Below are 25,330 nucleotides of genomic sequence, written 5' to 3' on the forward strand. Positions count from 1 at the left end.
CCCAGGAGTTCAAGGTTGCAGTGAGCTATGATCATGCCACTGCATTCTAGCCTGGGTGACAGAGTGAGACCCTGTCTCTAAAAAAAAAAAAAAAAAAAAGAAAAGAAAGGATCCGGCCAGGCACGGGAGCACATACCTGTAATCTAGCACTTTGGGAGCCCAAGGTGGGAGTATCACTGGAGCCCAGAAATCTGAGACCAGCCTGGGCAACATAGTGAGACCTCGTCTCTACAAAAAACAGAAAAAAAATTAGCTGGGCATGGTGGCACACACCTATCATCCCAACTACTTGAGAGGCTGAGGTGGGAGAATCACTTGAACCCAGGAGATGGAGGCTGCAGTAAGCTGTGTTCACGCCACTGCACTCCAGCCTGGGTGACACAGTGAGACCCTGTCTCAAAAAAAACGGAAAGAATCTTAGGTATGATAACAGGAATAAAATGAAACCATATGGGAGTAATTAAATAAAGTATGATATAATCAAAGGAATTAATATTAAAGTTCCTTTTTAAAATCTTGTTTTCGCCGGGCGCGGTGGCTCAAGCCTGTAATCCCAGCACTTTGGGAGGCCGAGACGGGCGGATCATGAGGTCAGGAGATCGAGACCATCCTGGCTAATACGGTGAAACCCCGTCTCTACTAAAAAATACAAAAAACTAGCCGGGCGACGAGGCGGGCGCCTGTAGTCCCAGCTACTCGGGAGGCTGAGACAGGAGAATGGCGTGAACCCGGGAGGCGGAGCTTGCAGTGAGCTGAGAGCCGGCCACTGCACTCCAGCCTGGGCAGCAGAGCAAGACTCCGTCTCAAAAAAAAAAAAAAAAAAATCTTGTTTTCTAAGACTTAATAGAGGAATAATGCTCTTATAATGATATGTAAGAAAAGGAGGCTATAGAATTATATTTATACTGATTATAACCATGTAAAAAACATTGTATTTGTATCTTGAAAATGGACTACCTACCTCTACCACCATTTCCCAAGCCTCATACTTCAAGCACAAAGAACAATAAGTAGATTTTTATATAAGAAAAAAAGATTAGGATAGTGGTTTCCAAAATGGGTTGAAACAAAATCAGAAAAGTCAGGGCAATATAACAAGCTTTTCATAAAGTTAAACAAATTTAAAGAACTATCCTTTATTTCTCTGTTGGTGTTGGGGGGAGCAGGGGGATGAAATATGCCTTTTCTTTATAAAATTAAAAATTGGCAACCCTGTATCTTCCCATTTTGTTTATTTTTATTGTATTAGTGTATAAAATCTGCATCTAAGAACCATAGGACCAGGAAATAAGCCTGAAGGTTAACTTTGGCAGCCTTCGTTTGATGGGACTATTATTACATTTTCTTCTTTCATTGTTCTCTTTCTTCTTCTTTTTCCTTCCTAATTTCCTGAACTTTTATGTAAGAAATGGGTACTACTACTACTATTTTTATTAATTTTTTTTTTTTTTTTTTTTTTGAGACGGAGTCTCGCTCTGTCACCCAGGCTGGAGTGCTGTGGCCGGATCTCAGCTCACTGCAAGCTCCGCCTCCCGGGTTCATGCCATTCTCCTGTCTCAGCCTCCCAAGTAGCTGGGACTACAGGCGCCGCCACGTCGCCCGGCTAGTTTTTTGTTGTTTTTAGTAGAGACGGGGTTTCACCGTGTTAGCCAGGATGGTCTCGATCTCCTGACCTTGTGATCCGCCCGTCTCGGCCTCCCAAAGTGCTGGGATTACAGGCTTGAGCCACTGCGCCCGGCCTTATTAATGTTTTTAACTTGATTTGGCTTCTAATTGCTTTTAGAAGATCTTACATGTTTTTAGCAACATATGGCATAGAGGTGGTTCAAAAAATAAAGAAGCATTAATGATGAAATGCAATAATCATTTACTCTAGCCTGCCGCATCCATCCTAGTATTCTGCCAGAGTATCTGTGTTTTTGGAAATATCTCTACATACTTTTTTCTTTTTACTTAATTCATTTAAACCTTGTTAACTTCCTGTGATGAGAGATAAGGCTCACATAAACAGACCTCACCTAGTTACTCTGTACCTTCTGCTCAGCTGTCTTTCTGAACCTTTTCTTCATTCTTTTGAGTTGAAGTAACTCATCCTGGATCCCAGGTTTTCCTCTTTCTTTTTTGTGTTGGAGTATGTAGTCAAGTAACTTCCTAAGAAAGCATGTGAGAGATCAACTTACTGAGTTCTTACAAAATGTCTTTATGTTTAAAACCTCACACTTGATTAATAATAATTTGGCTTAGTACAAAATTTTGAATTGACAGCCATATAATCTTAGAAGAGTGCTGTCCAATAAAACTTTCTGTAATGATGGAAACGTTTTATGTCTGCATTGTTCAGTATAGTTGTTGCTAGCCAATGCAGCTAGTGAGCACTTGAAATAGGATAGTACAACTAAAGGGCTGAACTTTTTACTTTATTTCATTTTAATTAATTTAAATGTACATAGCCACAGTGCATCACTAGACAGCACAGCTTTAGAACATTTAAGGCATTGCTTTACTTTCTTCTCCCATGTATTGCTACTGATGAGAAGTCTGATGCTCTGATGCTTGTGTGAATTTACTCCATTATAGCAGACCTGATTTTTTCTCTTTGGAAGCTTTTTGCCTTCTGATTCTTTATGTTCAGAAATTTCAGAGTTTGTTTGCCTTTTTATCATTTTTCATTCAACGTGTTACACACTTGAAGAGCCCTTTCAGTATGAAGGTTTATGTCTTTTTATGTGTAGAAAATTCTTTTATTATGTGTAGAAAATTCTTTTATTATCTAACTATTTTGACCTCATCATTTTTTCTAGCCTCTTTTTGGAATTTCTACTAGTTGTATGTTGAACCAATTTAACCTCTTTTCTTTGGCATGTCATTTTTCACCATTTTCTTTGTCTTGTTCTATTTTCCTGGAGATTTCTTCAAGTCTTCTGTTGATTTTTTTTTTTTTTTTTTTTCCCAGTAGCTTTTTTCACTGCATCTTATTCTGGTTTTATTCATAAAATATCTTTTTGAGTACCTTTGAGGATTCAAGTTCTCTTTTGGTCCCTAACTTATGTTTTCTCTGGGACTAATTTTTTGGGTTTATCATGGTCTTTTTTTTTTTTTTTTTTTTTAATGCTGCAGTGTTTCTTCAATGTGCAGTGATTGTTGGTTATCTGTACATATTCAAGAATGGGGCATTTTAAAAGCTGGTTGGGGCCAGGTGCAGTGACTCACGCCTGTAATCCCAGCACTTTGGGAGGCCAAGGCAGGCAGATCGCTTGAAGTCAGGAGTTTGAGACCAGCCTAGCCAACATAGTGAAACCCCGTCTCTACTAAAAATGCAAAAATTAGCCGGGCATGGTGGCACACATCTGTAATCCCAGCAACTAGGGAGGCTGAGGCAGGAGAATTGCTTGAACCCGGGAGGCAGACTGCAGTGAGCCAAGATCAGGCCACTGTGCTCCAGCATGGGTGACAGAGCGAGACTCCATCTCAAAAAGAAAAAAAGCTGGTTGGAAGTGCGAGATCCTTACAGAGGCTTTGTAAATGGTTAGGTTTAGTTTAGCATGAGCAGCAAGGCCGCTGTCTGTTATCCTAGGCACTCAAGGCTTAAGAGTCCTGAGCCTCTCCAGAATTCTGCAGGGTAAAATCAGTTCCTTCTTGTGCTGAGGCCGCCTCCGTTGTTCTTTATGCCAGACCTTCCTGCACCTTGCTTCTTTAATCATTCCTACTCAGTTCACTTGCAATCTGCCAAAAATTCACAGAAATCCGTCATCTGCTATTATTCTCCATTCTTCATCCCCTCCCCCTTTTTTTCATTATGTTGAAATGATTTTTTTGTTGTTGTTTTTTTGAGTCTCACTCTGTCACCCAGGCTGGAGTGCAATGGCCCAATCTCAGCTCACTGCAGCCTCTACCTTCCAGGCTCAAGTGATTCTCATGCCTCAGCTTCCTGAGTAGCTAGGATTACAGACGCATACAACTGGCACAGCTAATTTTTGTATTTTTAGTAGAGACAGGGTTTCACCATGTTGGCCAAGCTGGTGTTGAACTCCTGGCCTCAAGTAATCCACCCACCTCAGCCTCCCAAAGTGCTGAGACTGCAGGCATGAGCCACTGTGCACTTTATAAAATTCCCTTAGTATCATTTTGAATGGGTTCAGGGAGATAATAGAGATAATCTCTTTTAAATTCTCTTCTATTGGGAACCAGAAATCTTTATACTATAAGAAGATAAATTAATCCCACTGTTTAAAAAACAAACAGGGCCGGACGCGGTGGCTCACGCCTGTAATCCCAGCACTTTGGCAGGCCGAGGCGGGCAGATCACAAGGTCAGGAGATCACGACCACGGTGAAACCCCGTCTCTACTAAAAATACAAAAAAAAGTTAGCCGGCGCCGTGGCGGGCACCTGTAGTCCCAGCTACTCGGGAGGCTGAGGCAGGAGAATGGCGGGAACCCGGGAGGCGGAGCTTGCAGTGAGCCGAGATAGCGCCACTGCACTCCAGCCTGGTGGACAGAGCGAGACTCCGTCTCAAAAAAAACAAACAAAAAAAACATGAATATGTCTTTTTCTTTTACACAGGAAATCTTACCTGTATTCCTTAACGCCAATAGAAACTGGAATTCTCCAGTTGCTAACTTCATAATGGAATCGCAAAGACTGGAATTAATAAGACTAATGGACACCCAAGAGGAAGATGTGGTCCTACTAACTGCTGGAGAGCACAATAAAGCAGTAAGAAAAATTACTTCCAACCATCAGTGCTGTTGATGCTGAACAATGCCTTACTCTCCTATTTTTATAGTATATGTTTGAACTATAGACTGTTAATTTATAAAATGAAGCTGCTCTGCATAAATCTTTTTTTTTTTTTTTTTTTTTTTTTTAAGAGACAGAGGTTTGCTCTGTTGTCCAGGCTGGAGTGCAGTGGTGCGGATCTTGGCTTACTGCAACCTCCACCTCCCAGGTTCTAGAGATTCTCCTGCTTCAGCCTCCTGGGTAGCTGGGATTACAGGCGCACACTGCCACACCTAATTTTTTGTATTTTGGTAGAGACGGGGTTTCACTGTGTTGCCCAGACTGGTCTCGAACTCCTCAGCTTAGGCAATCCACCCGCCTTAGCCTCCCAAAGTGCTAGGATTACAGCCATGAGCCACCGCGCCCAGCCTGCATAAATCTTATAGTACTTTATAATGCCCTGTATAAAAACTAAGGGTTGGCTGGGCAGGGTGGCTCACACCTATGATCCCAGCACTTTGGGAGACTGAGGTGGGCTGATCACCTGAAGTCAGGAGTTCGAGACCAGCCTGGTCAACGTGGTGAACCCTCATCTCTACTAAAAATACAAAAATTAGCCGGGCATGGTGGCGGGCTAATTTTTGTATTTTGTAGTCCCAGCTACTTGGGAGACTGAGGCAGGAGAATGACCTGAACCTGGGAGGCGGAGGTTGCAGTGAGCCGAGATCGTGCCACTGCACTCCAGCCTGGCCAACAGAGCCAAACTCTGTCTCAAAACAACAACAACAACAACAAAAAACTAAGGATTTTTTTCATTAGCTACCAGCCTCCATTGGCATTACTTTATTAAATAGATTAGACCTGACTCTAATTAGAAAAGCCACTTAGATTAAGAGGTAGTGAAATTAGTCATATAATCATGAAAAAATATTTTCAGAGTCAAGATTTCACAAATGAAGAAAATTAGGAGTCTCAAACTTTTGTACATAATCCATTCCTAAATTGTGGAAGGACAGATCACACCACTGGAGAGCTGGTGGGCTGGCAGACACCCCTGGACCAACTTGGTCAAAGTGGGCCCCTTTTTCCTCAAGAATAGCAGCTGTAGGTGGTGAGTGCCATCATGCACTGGCTGAGTCATGAGTCTTCAGGGGATATGGAAGACTGAATTAGCTTTAGGAATCTTTGTAAAATATAGAAAAGTATAGCACAAAGTCAAACGTGAATATTAAAAAAGTACTGTAAAGATCAAGCATGATATAAATTTATTTTTCACTTTAGTATATAGTTTTTTCCAAATGATAGTGTGTCTAACTAGTACTTCATCAAGTTCTTTCTTCGAATCTATATTTTCATTTCATTGTTTCTTGCAAAGAAAAAGTTTCAGAGTTCATCTTCAAAGCTAAATGTAATCCCCGTCTCCTCTTCCCCTACAATAGTAAACTGAAGAAAGCTATTTATTTCCAAATTTTATTATGAATGCATTTCTTAAAAAAGAACATGGGATTTTGTTCTAAACTGATTTGATTATTAAACATTCTCTTGGTATGAACTAAACAAGCTGGTGTTTCATTCTCAGGAAGTTATAGGTCTGATTCTCACAAGGCCCTCCTTGAAAGAGAGCTAAAAACCAGACTTTTGAGGAATAACATTAACGTTCTGAAAATGTCACAATGAGGGTCCCTTATGTAGACATAAATATAAGATAGAATGGGCTGCAAGATAACACCCTATCATGTCTCTAGGTATATGTCACTGTTCTAACCAGCTGTCCTTTCTCAGGGAAGTCCTGCACCTCATAGGTAGCACTTATTAAGCACTTAGTATTTGCCAAGCCCTGTTCTAAGCACTTTGTATATATTAACTCATTTAATCCTCATGCCAACCCTATGAAAGAAGTTCTGATACTGTTGCTATTTTAAAAATAAGAAAAGTGAGGCACACAGCTTAAAATTTTGCTCACAGTCACATAGCTAGGAAGTGGAGGAGCTGGATTTCTAACCCATGAATACAGTGGCACAATCTGGGCTCACTGCAACCTCCGCCTCCTCCCAGGTTCAAGCGATTTTCCTGCCTCAGCCTCCCGAGTAGCTGGGATTACAGATGCACGCCACCACGCCTGGCTAATTTTTGTATTTTTAGTAGAGACGAGGTTTCACCATGTTGGTCTGGCTGATCTCGGACTCCTGACCTTGTGATCCGCCCACCTCGGCCTCCCAAAGTGCTGGGACTACAGGTGTCAGCCACTGCACCCGGCCACACTCTTAAATGGACCTCTAATCCGCATTACCTGTAGTGATAGCCAGCCTTCACTGAACATTAACAGTGTGCCAGACACTTACCAACTCCTTCAAGAGAAGTGAGGAATAATCAGAACAACTACCACTCACATACTTTTTCAGGTCCTGCACCTTACGTACATTATCTCACTTAAGCTTCACAGCAGTCTTTTTGGAGTTGATATTTTTATCTCCATTTTACAATGAAAAAGGGTACAGAGAAGTTCGTAATTAGCCACACTGAGATTCAGACCCAGGTCTATGAAGTGCTGTTCCCTGTGCTCTTAATCACCGAGTTATTCGGTACTCACCCAATTAGTTGCGTCTGATGATTGTTCTCAACCTTGTTGCAATCAGACTCCTCAGATCATTGTGTCCTGAGAGGCAAAGGGCATCCTGTTAATTGGCTAATCCTTTCCTAGAGAATGGCCTGGCTTCGGAATCCAGGCTGTGTCTTTTCCTGCCTGCTCTGTAAAGAAGTTAACTCAATGTTTATGTATTCTGTTTGCAGTGCTCTTTGTTGGGAAAATTACGACTGGAATGTGCTGACCTTCTAGAAACAAGAGGAATGGTGCTCCGTGACCCCACTCTGTTCTCTTTTCTTTGGGTGGTAGATTTCCCACTCTTCCTCCCCAAGGAGGAAAATCCCAGAGAGCTGGAATCAGCCCACCACCCATTTACTGCTCCCCACCCCAGTGACATACACCTCCTGTACACTGAGCCCAAAAAGGTATAGCTATACTTCCAAATTAAAAGGAAATGTGTATATAAAGGCAAAGATCTTCAGTCTTCAAGGTCTGATGAAAGATAGGACCCAGTTCTGGAAGACCCAGAAGAAATTGTGGAGTTGAGTTAGTAGTTAATACATTGTCTTTAAGAATCTACAGGGTTTTTAACCTGTACAACAAAAAACCAGACATTTTCTCTAACATAAAGTCTCTGTGAATCTTCTAGGCCCGTAGCCAACACTATGACTTGGTTTTAAATGGCAATGAAATAGGAGGTGGTTCGATTCGAATTCACAATGCAGAGCTACAGCGTTATATCCTGGCAACTTTACTAAAGGTAACAAACATCATCTGCTGTCCTGGGCTTATTTTTTTACCAGAATATTTTTCAGTTTTGAGTTGTTGTTGTTGTTTGCTTGTTTGTTTTGTTTTTGAGACATTCTGTCACCCAGGCAGGTGTCCACTGGTGCATTCATAGCTCACTGCAGTCTCAACCTCCTGCACTTAAGACATCCTCCCACCTCAGCCTCCCAAGTAACTGTGACTACAGGCACATGTCACCATGCCTGGCTGATTTTTTTAATTTTTTGAAGAGAGAAGTTTTCCCTATGTTGCTCACACTGCTCTCAAACTCCTGCCCTCAAGCAGTCCTAGCTCAGCCTCCCAAAGTGCTGGGATTACAGGCATGAACCACTGCATCTGACTTAAATCAGCCTATTTTATTAAACATTTGTTATGAATGGAGGATTCACAAGATACAAAATAGCATCAGCTATCTCTACCTTAAATGTAGGACTTGGAAAAGTAAATAATATTAAAAGTAAATAATAATATTAAATGCTTAAATAGTATGTGGCACATAGCACTATTAAACAGCACTATATAAGTACTAATTAATAGTGCATATTAAATACCCTTATTATAATAGAGCAGATAAATATCCTTCTTCTGCCCACTCTAAAGATGAGATTTACTGAGGCAACTTACTTAACTTGCCAAAGCGACAGTACAAAAGTAAGCAGAGTCAGGATTTGAATCCAGGTGGGGTGGCTCTTAAGCCCATGCTCCTAACCACTACCCTGCTTAAAAAAACCATGCAGCTTGAAAAAAATAAAAATCAAATCAAATGAAAACCATGCAGTCTGAAGTAACTAAAAATGTTGATAATGTTAAAGAGACGTTTGAAAAGATTTTATATCACTTAATTAGATACTACTTTAGCTATATTTAAGGCAGGGATATATTTTAGTGATAATGGAGTAATCAGGATTTTTAAAAGAAAAAGAAGAGTCTGTACAGAGGCAGACCTAAGAATTTGAAGTTTGTTGGTGATGCTGTAGAAGGCTTGGGTAGGTTTCAGAAAGGGAAAGGTCTGAGAGAGTCTGGTCCTGAAAGATCATTTTGTGGGATTAACTGACAAGTGTGAGGTAGGATAGAACTTCACATGTAAGAGCAGGATTGGAGAACTCAGACCATGAGATGACTCCTTTAGCTTTAAGCCTTCAGTGTCCTTAAAGTTGATAGGCATTGTGAAATCCGTTACTTTTTTTTTTTTTGAGACAGAGTCTTGCTCTGTCACCCAGGCTGGAGTGCAGTGGCGCAATCTTGGCTCCCTGCAACCTCTGCCTCCTGGGTTCAAGCATTTCTTCTGCCTCAGCCTCCTGAGTAGCTGAGATTACAGGTGCGCGCTACCGTGCCCGGCTATTTTGTATTTTTAGTAGAGACGGGGTTTCACCATGTTGGCCAGACTAGTCTCGAACTCCTGACCTCAAGAGATCCACCCGCCTTGGCCTCCCAAAGTGCTGGGATTACAGGTGTGAGCCACCTCACCCAGCCGAAATCTGTTAACTTTTCTCCTGCCAAGTCAAAGCCTCCAATCACCCGTTGGGTTTTGTGTGTTTGTTTGTTTGTTTTTAAAAAGATAGAGTCTCACTCTGTCACCTAGGCTAGAGTGCAATGGCATGATCATAACTCAGTGCAGCCTCAAACTCCTGGGATCAAGAGATCCTCCTGCCCAGCCCAGCTTCCAGTCAGCAGTTTTCAGCCTTTTTCATTCCTCTCATTGTCAAACTTTTCAAGAGTCAGTAAGATTACTTTTTTTTTTTTTTTTTTTTTGAGACAGTCTCACTTTGTCACCCAGACTGGAGTGCAGTGGCGTGATCTTGATTCACTGCAACCTCCGCCTCCCAGGTTCAAGTGATTCTCTTGCCTTAGCCTCCTGAGTGGCTGGGACTACAGGCACACACCATCACGCCCAGCTTTTTTTTTTTTTTTTTTTTTTTTTTTTTGGTATTTTTAGTAGAGACAGGGTTTTGCATGTTGGCCAGGCTAGTCTTGAACCCCCAATCTCAGGTGATCTGCCTGCATCGGCCTCCCAAAGTGCTGAGATTACAAGTGTGAGCCACTGCACCTGGCCTAGAATACATTACTTCTGTTGCTTCCCTAAACAGTGGTTCTCAGCCCTGCTGCACCTTACAATCAAATCACCTGGAAAGCATTAAAAAAAAACACTGGTGCCTTGGCTACACATCAGACCAACTGAATAAAAAAGTTCTAAGCATGAGGCTTTGGCCTCTGTTTGTTTGAAGCTTCCCACTTGATCCTGATTTGTAGCCTGGTTGGAGAACCATTTCGAAACACACTTTCAACATTTCTACACATACTGCCCCACAAAAGTTACTCACAAAATCACCAAATCCAGTGTCCTGTTCTTGGCCCTTAAGCTCTCCTTCCTCCCAGCAGCATTTGACAATGTTGCCCACTTAGTAATGCTCTCTTCCCTTGGTCTCAGTGACAGGAGAGTTTCCTGCTTTTCATCTCCACGTCCTCGTTTAGTCTCACTCTGTTCGCATTGTGAATACAGTAAAAGCTGCATTTACTGAACACCAGGCATTTTTGTACATGTTATAATCATCTATGACTTGTCTTTTTCCCTTGCTAACCCTTAAGTAAATCACTTAAGGTAATTTTTTTCTTGACACTTTTCCAGTAAGTTTTTATTACTGGTTAAGTCAGGTTTAGGTGTTTTAAAACTCAACTTTGTTTCCCCTTTATCATCTAAGCCTAGATGGTGACACTTAGTGGACCTTCAAAATATATTTACACTGAATTATCTTCTGACTTTCAGGAGGATGTGAAAATGCTCTCCCATCTGCTCCAGGCTTTAGATTACGGGGCACCCCCTCATGGAGGAATTGCCTTAGGTAAACAACTTTTCCTTTTATAAGCTAAACTGAATTCCATTGCACTGTCTCAAATTCAGGTTCTCAGTTTGTGTTGGTAGAGGTGGAGGGATGAGTCCAAGAGTTCTATGAGTATGTAAGTTTCTGTTGAAATTTCAGTAATATATTTTTTAAATATATCTTAACAGTTATAAAGATATAATTTAACTGATAATTTGCATTTGAAAGATCATTAATAGCTTAAAACTGCAGATCTTAAGTCAATATCGTTCAAATCCCATGGCCTCACAGATGCACTCATTGGAGTCCGGAAAGCACTGCTCCATAATGTTCAGCTTGTATGAAAACAGGAATATGCCAGTGTCCTTCTGATTGCCACAGTTACTCACTTTGCTTGTTTTGTCAAAGCAAGGAAGAGTAAGAAATTCTAGAAAGCTCACCTAGATTGTAGGCCCCAATAATAGAGACTTCCTTCTGTGTTTATGGAGTTCCCTGCCAAGCACCAAATATATTGTTGAATCTGTTTTAGGGCCCTTAGTAAGCCTTTGCTAGGAATGCTAATCGCTGTGACAATCCAAGTAGCATGTGAACATTAGTCCTGAATACTTTTCCAGAATGAGATAGAAAAGAACCTCTCAAACAAGCAAAAGGTCTCTAAAAAGGTAGGGAACTATGGTTGACTAGTTTGTTAAATATTCTTATTTAAAAGTTCTCTACAACTTTTACAGAAAACTAAGTTATTTCCAACATTAGATTACATTTCTCATGTTATCTTTGTATTTTACTTACAGGGTTAGACAGACTGATATGCCTTGTCACTGGATCTCCAAGCATCAGAGATGTCATAGCCTTCCCAAAGTCCTTTCGGGGACATGACCTCATGAGCAATGCCCCAGATTCTATCCCTCCTGAGGAACTGAAGCCCTATCATATCCGAGTCTCCTGGCCAACAGACTCCAAAGCAGAAAGAGCTCATTGAGTCATGCATACCATCCAAAAAGTTGAACTTTTAGGTTTTCTATACCATGCAGGAAGTTAAGCTTTCAGGTTTTGTCCTCTTTGCTTCCCCAAGGCTAAAATCAGATCTAGAGTTCTGCCACAAGTCTGACAATCAAGTCTTTAGATGGAAGGAATCCAAGCAACATTCTTCGCCACAATGAAGAAACAGAAGATACCCAATTTTGACTCGATCTCATGCATCATTCGGATTTTTTTTGGTTAGGACTTTTTTTTGAAGTTCCTTTTTACTTAGGTGTGAAAGATGGTTCTTTGTTGGAATAATATAGTGGTTTAGTGTTTTCAAATCATGTTTTTCATACCCAGATAGTAGATTATTCACTTACGACAGAGGTAATCAGATCATGTGTGAAATGTGGGAAAATGCTTGCCCCTGTAAACTAGTGAGTTGATAGTTTGCTTCATCATCCTTATCAAGAGAATCATATAAATTAAGCTTTATAATGACATTTCAACCATCAACATAATGTAATGAGGAGTAGCATAATATTTTATAATAATGCAGAAAACATCACTGAAATGAGAGTCACAAATTTTTTTTCAGCCTGAGCAAGTTACGTAAACCTCTCTTAGCCTCCCTTCCTGCTAATGTGTAAAATACATACTTGCCCTGGCTACCTCACAGGGCTTTTATTGCTGGAATCAGAGGAGATAACATATATGGAAGATAAAGTGAATAAAAGTACTCTGAAAAACTATAAAGCATTCCAGAAATGTGAGATTATCTTATACATCCATAAATAGGTAGATATAGCTCTATATATTTAGCTTCAGATTAAACAAAACTGACATCAATAGTAAAAGTCATTTTACTTATCAATTTTCTGTTTACATTTTTAGTTTTAAAGATATTATTGGCCGGGAGTGGTGGCTCACACCTGTAATCCCAGCACTTTGGGAGACCGAGGTGGGTGGATCACTTGAGGTCAGGAGTTCAACACCAGCCTGGCCTGCAGGGGCCATTGAAAATAATATGCTAAGAATAGATAAGGCTCAAGGACAGTATCTCTAGCTAGTTGCACTTTCAATGAACTCCAGTAGTCAAGGACAGTATCTCTAGTTGAACTTTTAATGAACTCTAGTAGGCGCCAAGAAGGCAGACAAAATAAGAAAGAGCTTAGAGACAAGGAACTAAGTAGAAGTTTACATCTGGGTGCAGAAAGTTTGTTTTGCATTGTGTTATTTTTGCTGACGTGGGATTTATGGAGTATAAATAAAGTGAGGTGGAGGCTCTAGGCGTGGCCGCCATGTTCTCTGTTTGTCTTTGTCTCTTGTGTCTGTTCATTCTCCACCACCCCCGGCACGGTCCCCAATAAGTGGCGCAGCGAGCAGGGTGCACAGGGTGAGTAGTGGGGAACAAGAAGGGGAACCCCCTAGGAGCGGGTAAAACCCGGGAATTGTTAAGGGGAACCTTCTTAAGCTTTCATTATGGGGAATTCCAGTTCCTTGGCCTCAGAATATTTAAGATTATTACAAGGGCTTTTACTTTCTATTGGGGTTGATGCAAAAGAGAGAACTTTGCAGAAATGGTTTGCTCATGTGGAACAACATTGCTCTTGGTTTCAATATCAAACTGAAGTACAATTAAATAAGCGAGAGTGGCAACAGGTTGTTAAGACCCTTCGTCAAGTGCATCAGCGCGGCGATGTAATGTCAGCACCTTTGTGGGCCCTTTGTGCCTCTATTACTCAGGCTTTGGAGCTCTTAGAGACAGACTCTGAAAAGGGGGAAGGCGGGGATGAGGAGTCTTTGAAGTCTCCGATAGCCATTTCCCCTCCTTTAGATAATTCTGTAACTGAGGGAGAAGGTCCTTTGTGTGATAATGTGTCTCATGAAAAGGAATCAGAAAGTCAAAAGGAGCTTCAGCCGGTTATTCAATTGTTACAACAAATTTTACAATTGCAGTTATCTCCCCCTCAACCTTCTCCTCCACCCACTCCTGTTTTTACTTTTCCCGTGGTTCATCCACCCCCATCAGTACCTAAGGCGGAGGAGGAGGATAGTTTTCCACCACCACCACCGCCGATGGAAATGCTGCCTCGTTTAGGCACAGTTTTTGCTGTTCCTGCTTCTACTGCTAAAGCGTAATTAAGGTATTGGATTCTCCAGAGGATGAGGATCCTCTACAATTGTTCCCCATTATTAGGTAACGTTTTGGTCCTAATGACCAATTTCCTTAAGGGGGTATAAATGTGCAGTATAATGTTCTTCAATTTAAATTTCTTAAAGAAATGAAGGCAGCTGTTGCTAATTATGGCCCTCAATCTCCTTTTGTCATGGGGCTTCTAGATTCTTTCTCCTCTGAGAATTTGTTTTTGCCTCTTGATTGGGAGACTTTGGGGAAGGCTGTTTTGGACCGCTCTCAGTGGCTTCAGCTACGCAGTTGGTGGCTGAAAGATGCCACCAGGAAAAAGCAGGCCCACCGTAATGCCGCTAGAAATCCTCCAGGACCTACAGAGGAGCAATTAACAGGCACTGGTCAGTTTGCTACCGTAGCGGCTCAATCTGGACTTGAGGACGTGCCATTATCACAAGTTAAAGCACTTTTTTTAAAGGCTTGGTGTAAAGTAGAACCATCAGGAAAAACTGCCTTGTCTTTTGTTAAGATTTTGAAGGGTGCAAACGAACCTTATCCTGACTTTGTGGCTCGGCTCCAAGGTGCTGTAATAAAGACTGTGGGTAGTGGGGCTGCAGGCCAAATCCTGGTAACCACGCTAGCTTTTGAGAATGCTAATCAGGAATGTCAGAGGTTGTTGCGTCCTCTAAAAGCTGCTGGAAACTTACAAATAGAAGATTTTATTAGAGCCTGTGCAGGAGTGAGAGGGGCTGCCTACAACGCTCAGTTGTTTGCTGGAGCTTTATCTAAGGCATTCATGGGAAAAAAGGGAGTTTGCTTCCAATGTGGAATGACCGGTCATTTTAAAAAGGAGTGCCATAAGTTATCTAATAGGAGTGACTCCTCCAAAGTAGAATTTAAAAAGCTTCCTACTGAGCCCTGTCGTTGTTGCGGCAAAGGGCGACACTGGACTAATGAATGTTACTCTAAAGTGGACAAAAACGGTAATTCTCTCACCTCCGGATCGGGAAACTTGCAGAGGGGCCCTTCAGCTTGGGGCCCCAACAAGCCCTCTTCATTTGCAATTTCCAGTCAGCTCAGGGGTCCAGCATCAGCAGGCCGGTCAGCCAATGTTAACCCCCAATTTTCATTAGCTCAGCTTTTCTCTGCTACTTCCGGTAGCGCCGCTGCTGATGTGGCGATTTTTTTTTTTTTTTAATTTTATTTATTTATTTTTTGAGACGGAGTCTCGCTCTATCGCCCAGGCTGGAGTGCAGTGGCTGGATCTCAGCTCACTGCAAGCTCTGCCTTCCAGGTTTATGCCATTCTCCTGCCTCAGCCTCCCGAGTAGCTGGGACTATAGGCGCCCGCCACCTCGCCTGGCTAGTTTTTTGTATTTTTTAGTAGAGACAGGGTTTCACGGTGTTAGCCAGGATGGTCTCGATCTCCTGACCTCGTGATCCACCCGTCTCGGCCTCCCAAAGTGCTGGGATTACAGTCTTGAGCCACCGCACCCGGCCTGATGTGGCGATTTTACAGGCTGTTGAACTCACCCCAGAAATGGGAGTTGTTAAATTGGCTACAGGTGTTTTTGGGCCATTACCTCCACATACTGTTGGATTGCTTATAGGACACAGTAGTAGCATTTTACAGGGTTTACAAGTTCATTTGGGTGTTATAGATTCTGATTATAAAGGGGAAATTCAAATTATGGCTCAGGCTCATAAACCTATATCCCTGAAAGAAGGGCAGCAAATTGCACAACTCCTTGTACTACCCTATTTTCAGTTTCTTTCAGGGAGGCAAGAAAGAACCGGAGGTTTTGGAAGCACGGGTAAACATATTTTTTGGGAAACTTTAGTAACAACAAAAACCCTTGTTTCCCCTCAAAGTAGAGGGACAAATTTTTCAGGGCTTGGTCAACACTGGAGCTGACGTTTTCATTATTGCCTCTGATCAATGGCCTTTGCAGTGGCCTAAACAGCCTGTTGCTGTTTCTCTTACAGGATTAGGTTCCGCCTCTGAGGTGTATCAAAGTTCTCAATCCTTAAATTGCCGAGGGCCGGATGGTCAAGTGGCCCAAGTTCAGTTTTATATTGTTCCTATTGCCCTAAATTTATGGGGGCGAGATTTATTACAACAATTTGGTGCTTTTGTTTCTATTCCTCATGTCTCTAATTCTTGGCAAGTTGCTTGTACCTCATTTGTTGGACAATTTTCTACCCAATATCCTAAGTCTCCGATCTTTTCATTTTTTAGACAGCATTCTGTGTTGCCTTTCTCACCAATATCTTTATTTCCTTTTCAAGGCCCTACCTTTTTTACTGATGCTAGTAGCAATGGTAAAGCTGGATATTGGAGTTTTCATCAATCTCGAGTTACAGTTTATCCTTATCCCTCGGTGCAACAGGGAGAACTGTTTGCTATTCTCATGGTCTTACTTGATTTCCCTTCCACCAGTTGTAACATTGTTAGTGATTCTCAATACGCTGTGTATGTTACTTCTTATATTTCTCAAGCCACTCTACCTCTTTGTGCTACTTCTTCTCTTCAAAAACTCTTTTCTTTGTTGTCTTCTACTTTGAGCCAACGTCAAGCTCCTTTATTCATCACTCATCTTTGTTCTCATTCTCAACTTCCTGGACCGTTAGTTCATGGTAATGCTCAGATTGATTCGCTTTTAATCGGCCACCTACAGGCTGCAGAACAAGAACATGCTCTATCTACATCACACTAATAGTTCTGGCCTTCAACGACGATTTCATTTAACTCGTAAACAAGCTCGTTCTCTTATTCGAGCTTGTCCTTCTTGTGCTCCTTTGAGCATTCCATCTTTCCATCCTGGGGTTAATCCACGAGGTACTCAAGTTAATCAAATTTGGCAAATGGACGTCACACACGTCCCTTCTTTTGGACGATTAAAGTCTGTTCATCATACCATTGATACTTTCTCTCATTTTCAATGGGCAACTCCTTTGCCATCTAAAAAAGCTGATTCTGTTATTACTCATCTCTTAGCTTGTTTCGCCATCATGGGCATTCCTCTAATACTTAAAACTGATAATGCCCCTGCTTATGTTTCTCGTAAGTTACAAGTTTTCTTACAGCAATACAATATTCAACATCTCACCGGTATCCCGGGCAACAGTCAAGGTCAAGCCATCATTGAGCGTGCAAATTTAACCTTAAAAACTCAACTGCTAAAACAAAAAGGGGGAAATGAGTCCCCCAGAAATCAGATTTTAAAGGTTTTGTTTACCTTAAATTTTTTGAATCAATGGAGACAATTGCAGGACTCCGCTGCCGTAACTCATCTTTCCTCACCTCCCTCGGCGATAGTCCCCACCGACAATTTAAAGGTTTGGTATCCTAATGAAGAAGGTAAGTATGCACAGGGGCAAGTTCTAAAACAGGGACGGGGCTATGCTCTTGTCCTTACAGGGAGCGGACCTGAGTGATTTCCTACAAGGCGATTAAAACCCTGTTGAAAAAAAAACTGGACTCAGCATGCATCTCTTCCTTTGTTGGATGTGCCTCAGCGGGGGACTTATTTCCCTTAGTGAGGCTTTGTATGAATATTGGACTTATATTCTCTTTCCACCCTTGTATCAGGGAGTCACATGGGGGGAGGTGGAAGTTAAGGTTTTCACCAATGACACTACTTGGATGCCGTCCCCCTATATGGACAAGGACAACATAGAACGGGAAACGGGAATAATAAACAGCACATACCAATTTGGAGTGGAAGGACTTCCGATTTGCATGGGAAATAGTCCTCATTGTCTCCGGAAATCGCATGAAGCTTGGGCTGTTCGCTATAATCATAGCCATGTGGCTGCCAATACCGTTATTATCGTAACTAGAAGTTTTCATTATAATCATACTGTATATATTAATGAGACTATTCCTAGTTCCTTACCTTTTTGTCCTAGTCCAGAGGTTTCCCCTAATATTGAGGTATTGGAGTGGCAACATTGTCGGGGAACTAAGCCCCGCATTTTATTAGCATATAATGCAAGTAATTGATTGGAGTGTGCACGGTAATTTTCAAACAAAATTTAGTCACATACCTTTGAAATGGCACCAGGTAAATAAAAGTGTTGCTGCTAACGGTAATGAAACTTTGGTATGGCGTGAAGGAGGCTTGTCGCCACCTATGCCTCATCTTAGATACTCTTTACAAGTACAAAGTCATCTTTGGAAGTTATTAGCTGCAGGTGATGCTATTAGTACTTTTGTGGGGAATAGGTCCCTTAATCTTTCTAACCCGAATAACCCCTTTCATATTCAATTACATCGGAATATCTCCCGATATATTATTGCTTGTGTCCGAAAGCCTTACCTATTATTAGCAGGGAATTTAACATGGGATAATGATACGGGAATTGTTAATTGTACAGATACGTGTACATTTTTGTCTTGCCTCAGTCATTCCTGGTGGCACAACTTTACTGGGGATATTTATATCCTCAGGGCTCGTAAGGAAATTTGGCTACCTGTCAAACTTACGTGACCGTGGGGGGCATCACCTCTTGAAACTTATATTTGGACTTCCCTCCAGTGGACCCATCGTGCCCTTGGACTTATAGTCGCCTCGGTAATGGGCCTTGTCGCCATCGCCTCCACTGCAGCCGTGGCAGGACTCACTCTACATCAAAGCATACAAAATGCTAAATTTGTGCAGCAATGGCATGAGCAATCTCATCGGTTGTGGCTTCAACAACGGAACATTGACTCTCAACTCGCTGAAAGATTGGACAACGTAGAACAAGCCTTAACGTGGCTTGGAGATCAGCTCACTGTCCTCAGTACTCGAATAACATTGCAATGTGATTGGAACTCCACTCAATTTTGCGTAACACCTGTGCCTTTTAATGTTTCTCGGAATTGGACCGAAATCTGAGGATTATTAATAGGCCATAAAAATATTAGTTTGGACATCCAAGAATTCACTCAAAACATTTCTGAAGCATTTCGACAACAATTCCATGTATTGTCCGGGGCCGCTACCTTGCAGGAGCTGGGTCAAAGTTTTGCTGCCCTTAACCCATGGCCCCAGACGAAAACATGGATTTCTACCATCTCTGGAAGTATCTTGCTTTGGGCGCTTGGATTGAGTCTACTTCTCCTGGTAATCCGATGCTCCCTCCGTCGCATCCAAAAACAAAGGAAAAAACAGAAACAAGTATGGGCTACCTTTCTAGGATTGAGGCCAAACAAAAAGGGGGTGCAGGGGCCATTGAAAATAATATGCTAAGAATAGATAAGGCTCAAGGACAGTATCTCTAGCTAGTTGCACTTTCAATGAACTCCAGTAGTCAAGGACAGTATCTCTAGTTGAACTTTTAATGAACTCTAGTAGGCGCCAAGAAGGCAGACAAAATAAGAAAGAGCTTAGAGACAAGGAACTAAGTAGAAGTTTACATCTGGGTGCAGAAAGTTTGTTTTGCATTGTGTTATTTTTGCTGACGTGGGATTTATGGAGTATAAATAAAGTGAGGCGGAGGCTCTAGGCGTGGCCGCCATGTTCTCTGTTTGTCTTTGTCTCTTGTGTCTGTTCATTCTCCACCACCCCCAGCACGGTCCCCAATACTGGCCAACATAGTGAAACCCTGTGTCTACTAAAAACACAAAAATTAGCTGGCCATGGTGGCGCATGCCTGTAATCCCAGCTACTCGGGAGGCTGAGGTGTGAGGTTTGTTTGAACCTGGGAGATGGAGGTTGCAGTGAGCCAAGATGGTGCCACTGCACTTCAGCCTGGGTGACAGAGCAAGACTCCATCTCAAAAAAAAAGGTAACAAAGATGTTATTAATCACTGAACACTATTTTCTCTCAATTATAAGTAACTGAAAATTCTAATCCACCTTAGATTAACCTCAAATGTGCAAAAAAGTGAACACCAAAACTCATTGTGATTTTAAGTTCTAATCATACACATAAAAGTTTTAATAATAATTGTAAAATGAGGCTGGGTGCAGTGGCTCATGCCTGTAATCCCAGCACTTTGGGAGACTGAGGCGCATGGATCACAAGGTCAAGAGATCGAGACTATCCTGGCCAACATGGTGAAACCCATCTCTACTAAAAATACAAAAATTAGCCAGGCATGGTGGCGCATGCCTGTAGCCCCAGCTACTCAGGAGGCTGAGGCAGGAGACTCATTTGAACCCAGGAGGCAGAGGTTGCAGTGAGCCGAGGTCACGCCACTGCACTCCAGGCTGGCAACAGAACAAGACTCCATTTCAAAAAAATATATAAAATGAGAACAAGGTCTTGATCAGTGATTTTGAAATTGTTTTCTTCTACTCAGTCTTCACTTCTGCCTTGAAATTCTTTTGATTTGTAACTTTTTTCTTTTTTTTTTTTTTGAGACGGAGTCTCACTCTGTTGCCCAGGTTAGAGTGCAGTGGCGCCATCTTGGCTCACTACAACCCCCGCCTCCTGGGTTCAAGTGATTCTCCTGCCTCAGCCTATTTAATTAATTAATTATTGATTTAATGATTTTTTCATTTTAAAATAACCCATTACATGTTAACACAAATAGCAAGTTTTTATTTTATTTTGAGACAGAGTCTCACTCTGTTCGCCAGGCTGGAGTGCGGTGGTGCGATCTCGGCTCACTTCAACCTCCACCTCCCAGGTTCAGGCAGTTGTCCTGCCTCAGCCTCCTGAATAGTTGGGACCACAGGTGGCCGCCACCACGCCTGGCTAATTTTTGTATTTTTAGTAGAGATGGGGTTTTGCCATGTTGGCCAGGCTGGTCTCAAGCTCCTGGCCTCAGGTGATCTGCCTGCCTCAGCCTCCCAAAGTGCTGGGATTACAAAGGTGTGAGCCACCATATTCAGCCATGTTTTTGTTTTAAAAATAAGTATTTTCAAAAAAAAAAAAAAAATAGAAGAGTAACATTGTTTTGTATTTCTGCAAATATTTTTTATTTCTGGCTTAATAGAAGACACGAGATTCTGATATCTGTTGTTATATGCTGTTTTGGTTGAAGTATATGAAGAAAATCTCGCCCCACTCAAATATAAAGTTGGAAAAGGGAGTATTTTATTAGCTTTCTCTGATAATTATGGATATTCTCTTTGATACCACACCAAAATATGACAAGTAGTAGAGTTCCTTAAAGGTTAGTTGCAGTGTGGATTCTGAAATCATATTGATGAGCTTTTCTAAAGTCCATTGGTGTCCTTATATTTAAATAGAACTTTTACCTATGTGTGATATTTGTAACACCAGTCCAGTCATTGACCATTTGGAAAATATTGGTTCACTGAGTTATGCAAATCTTCCAAATGTTGACACGTTTTGATATACAATGTCTAAAATAAAATACCATTAATTAATATTACCACCAATCTCATTACAAAAGTCTTTAAAGTCTGAGGAAGCTATAAGAGCACAGAGGTGTATACAAGCCTTCCAAAATTTTAAGTTTCATTTGGAAGCTTGAGTTTTACCATTGGCAACAAATACCATCAGTTTTTTCCAAGCTTACTTGTTCTTTTTTGAGCAAATCTCTGCCAAAATTACTCCTAAAATATGAGTAATTTGTCAGATTTGTTTCAACTAAAAATGTTCTGTGAAAAAAGCTAATTCAGCTTGTATCTCAAACATTGTAACTACTTTTTCTAGGGGAAAAAATATCTAGAAATCCATACTTTGTGGCAGACGTGCTTCATGCATACTTCCCATTTTGTCACACAGCATATCAAAATAACGTGTACTCAAGGTCAAGATTTGCTAACAACTAAAATTCCAAAACTGCTAAACAACAGAATGCTGGGCCGGGCGCAGTGGCTCAAGCCTGTAATCCCAGCACTTTGGGAGGCCGAGACGGGCGGATCACGAGGTCAGGAGATCAAGACCATCCTGGCTAACACGGTGAAACCCCGTCTCTACTAAAAAAAAAAAAAAAAAAAAACAACAACAACAACAGAATGCTGAATAAGGTAATCCAATTTTTTAATATTTTATTTTATTTGAGACAACATCTCACCCTGTCACCCAGGCTGAAGTCCAGTGGTGTGAACATAGCTCACTGCAGCCTCAACTTCCTGGGCTCAAGCAATCGTCCCACCTGTCTCATGAGTGGCTGGGACTACAGGCATGCACCGTCACGCCTGGCTCTTTTTTTTTTTTTTTTTTTTAATTGTAGAGACAGGGTCTCATTATGTTGCCCAGGCCGGTCTTGAACTCCTGGACTTAAGCAATCCCCCCCGCCTTGGTTTCCCAAAGCGCTGGGATTACAGGCGTGAGCCACTACATACAACTTAAATCTTTTAATATGCCCGTCAAAGTTTTCTGATTCAGAAAATCACACTTATATATAAAAGGGAGAACAAGAGGCTGGATGTGGTGGCTCACGCCTGTAATCCCAGCACTTTGGGAGGCTAGGCGGGCAGATCACAAGGTCAGGAGTTCAAGACCAGCCTGGCCAACATGGTGAAACCCCCCCTCCCTACTAAAAATACAAAAATAACCAGGCATGGTGGCGCACGCCTGTAATCCCCAGCTACTCGGGGGGCTGAGGCAGGAGAATCGCTTGAACCTGGGTGGCAGAAGTTGCAGTGAGCTAAGATTGTGCCACTACATTCCAGCCTGGGCAACAAGAGCAAAACTCTGTCTCAAAAAAAAAAAAAGAGGGAACAAAAATAGAACTTGGCTGGACGCAATGGCTCCTACCTGTAACCCCAGCACTTTGGGATGGTGGGGTGATTGGATCACTTAAGGCCAGGAGTTCAAGACAAGCCTAGCTGACGTGGTGAAACCCCATCTCTACTAAAAATACAAAAAAAAAAAAAGCTAGGTGTGGTGGCACACACCTGTCATCCCAGCTACTCAGGTAGCTGAGGCACAAGAATCACTTGAGCCTAGGAGGCCCAGGTTGGAGTGAGGTGGCACAATCTTGGTTCACTGCAACCTCCACCTCCAGGGTTCAGAGTAGCTGAGACTACAGGCCCACACAACCACACCCGGCTAATTTTCATTTTTTTCCAGTAGAGACCGGGTTTTGCCATGTTGGCCAGGCTGGTATCGAAGCCTGAGCCATCACACCTGGTGAAAAGATACTTTGAAATGTAATATCGTTTTTCACTTCTAAATCAAGGTATTTTACCAATTTCAGTCTTTGGTACCTCCCCCAAAACTGATCTACCACATTTGCAATTTCATTCATTTTTTTCAACATTAAGGAATAAACTTGAAGCACTTACATTCTTGTGGGGGAAATAAACACAGATGATGGTGGTCGCATGAAAGGGTAACCATTTGCAGTAGGTGGTGCTATTTTTTTTTTTTTTTTTTTTTTTTTTTTTTGAGACAGTCTTGCTCTGTCACCTAGGCTGGAGCAGTGGCATGATCTCAGCTGACTGCAACTTCCACCTCCCAGGTTCAAGCGATTCTCCTGCCTCAGCCTCCCGAGTAGCTGGGATCACAGGTGCACACCACCACACCTGGCTAATTTTTGTATTTTTAGTAGAGATGGGGCTTTCACCATGTTGGTCAGGCTGGTCTCAAACTCCTGACCATATGATCCACCCGCCTCGGCCTCCCAAAGTGCTGGGATTACAGGCATAAGCCACCACGCCCAGCCTTTTTCTTTTCTTGAGACGGAGTCTCACCCTGTCACCCAGGCTGGAGTGCAGTGACACAATCTCAGTCACTGCAACCTCAGCCTCCCGAGTAGCTGGGATTACAGGAGGCCACCACTATACCCGGCTAGATTTTTGTAATTTTTTTTTTAGTAGAGATGGGGTTTCACCATGTTGGCCAGGTTGGTCCTGAAATCCTGACCTCAGGTGATCCGCCCACCTCAGCACCCGGCCAGGTGTTAGTTTTTTACAGCCTGTGTGAAACATTTGGGTGGGCCCCAGGAAATGAAACAATGTTTATTTGGGGAAGGAGGAGGCCTTTTTTCTTAGACAAAATTTATATGTATTCCCCATCTACAAAAATTATATGCGTTTAGTGCATAAGCTGACATTTCAATGAGATTGTGAAACGACCACAATGGGGAGAGTCCTGAAGAAAACATCAAGTATAAAAAGCCTGAAGAGGCCAGGCACACTGGCTCAAGCCTGCAATCCCAGCACTTTGGGAGGACGGGGTTTCATCTCTACTAAAAATACCAAAATTAGCCTGTTGCGATGGCAGAGGCTGAGGAGAATTGCTTGAACCCAGGAGGTTGAGGTTGCAGTGAGCAGTGGTTGAGATCACGCCATTGCACTCCAGCCTGGACAACAGGGATTCAGTCTCAAAAAAAGGAATTCAGAGGGTAAGTGGAAACAAGTTTTTTTTATCATTAATGGGACTAAAGCAGTTTAGCCCAGAAACTCAGATTTGTAAAACCATTACTGCTGACATCATTATAACCACAGCTGTACTGACACTCGAAAATCCACCCACCTTGGAATTTTGGCCCCTTGGTCCTACATTTCCCTGGGGCAGATTGCTTTAAAGTAACCAGTTGTGCCCCTTATACCCACTTTTGGCATCCCTAAACACTTGCTTGCCAAAAACCTATCACCATGGCTATGGATTGTAGATTTTCCCAATTCCATTAATTCCTATCACTAGTTGGGCATTTCTATAGCTTATTTTCCCAGCCTCAGACTCACCATGACTTTCTCAAAAGGAGCTCCCGTCAATACTTTAAGCTCAAAACCAATTAGCACAGAGGCCTATGAAACCTGACCATTTGCTCATATGGGGAATTAGGAAATACTGCACTTTTAACGCATAAAACACCTTGTAAAATACCCATATGAAGGGGTGGCCTGCCCCTCCACACCCATGGGCGTTTCTCATCAGGTGGAACAAGAGTTAAGAGAGGCACAGAGACAAAGTATAAAGAAAAGTGGGCCTAGGGGACCAGCGCTCAGCATATGGAGGACCGCGGGCACCCGTCAGTATTTATTGATCATTATCTTTACCATCTCAGAGAGCGGGAAGTGGCAGGACAATAGGGTCATAGTAGGGAGATCAGCAAGAAGACATATGAATAAAGATCTGTGTCATAAGTTTAAGGAAAAGTGCTGTGCTTTGATATGCATATATACAAACATCTCCATAAACATTTTCAGTGCATAAAGAGCAGCACTGCTGCTAGCACGTTCCACCTCCAGCCCTAAGGCGGTTTTCTCCTATCTCAGTAAATAGAACATGGGATTGGGTTTTACCAGAGGCTTGCCTTCCTTTCACTAATCCTCCTCAGCATAGGCACAGACCTTTTATGGGTGTCGGGCTGTGGGATGATCAGGTCTTTCCCTTCCTACGAGGCCACATTTCAGACTATCACATGTGGAGAAACCTAGGACAATACCTAGCTTTCCTAGGCAGAGGTCCCT

The 25,330-nt window shown here is 42.2% G+C and overlaps 1 protein-coding gene across 1 annotated transcript in view; it reads left to right on the forward strand.

The window, feature by feature from the left end:
• Positions 1 to 11,920, forward strand: part of DARS2 (aspartyl-tRNA synthetase 2, mitochondrial) — a 34,734-nt gene extending 22,814 nt beyond the window's left edge. Inside the window, exons 13-17 of the mRNA XM_010367370.2 lie at positions 4,563 to 4,715; positions 7,509 to 7,727; positions 7,952 to 8,062; positions 10,853 to 10,928; positions 11,699 to 11,920. Coding sequence (XP_010365672.1) covers positions 4,563 to 4,715; positions 7,509 to 7,727; positions 7,952 to 8,062; positions 10,853 to 10,928; positions 11,699 to 11,886 — 747 coding nt within the window. The 3' untranslated portion in view covers positions 11,887 to 11,920. The remainder of the gene's footprint in view (positions 1 to 4,562; positions 4,716 to 7,508; positions 7,728 to 7,951; positions 8,063 to 10,852; positions 10,929 to 11,698) is intronic.
• The last annotated feature ends 13,410 nt before the right edge of the window (positions 11,921 to 25,330 follow it).

Source organism: Rhinopithecus roxellana, chromosome 8 (genome assembly GCF_007565055.1).
Source record: "Rhinopithecus roxellana isolate Shanxi Qingling chromosome 8, ASM756505v1, whole genome shotgun sequence".
Classification (NCBI taxonomy): domain Eukaryota; kingdom Metazoa; phylum Chordata; class Mammalia; order Primates; family Cercopithecidae; genus Rhinopithecus; species Rhinopithecus roxellana.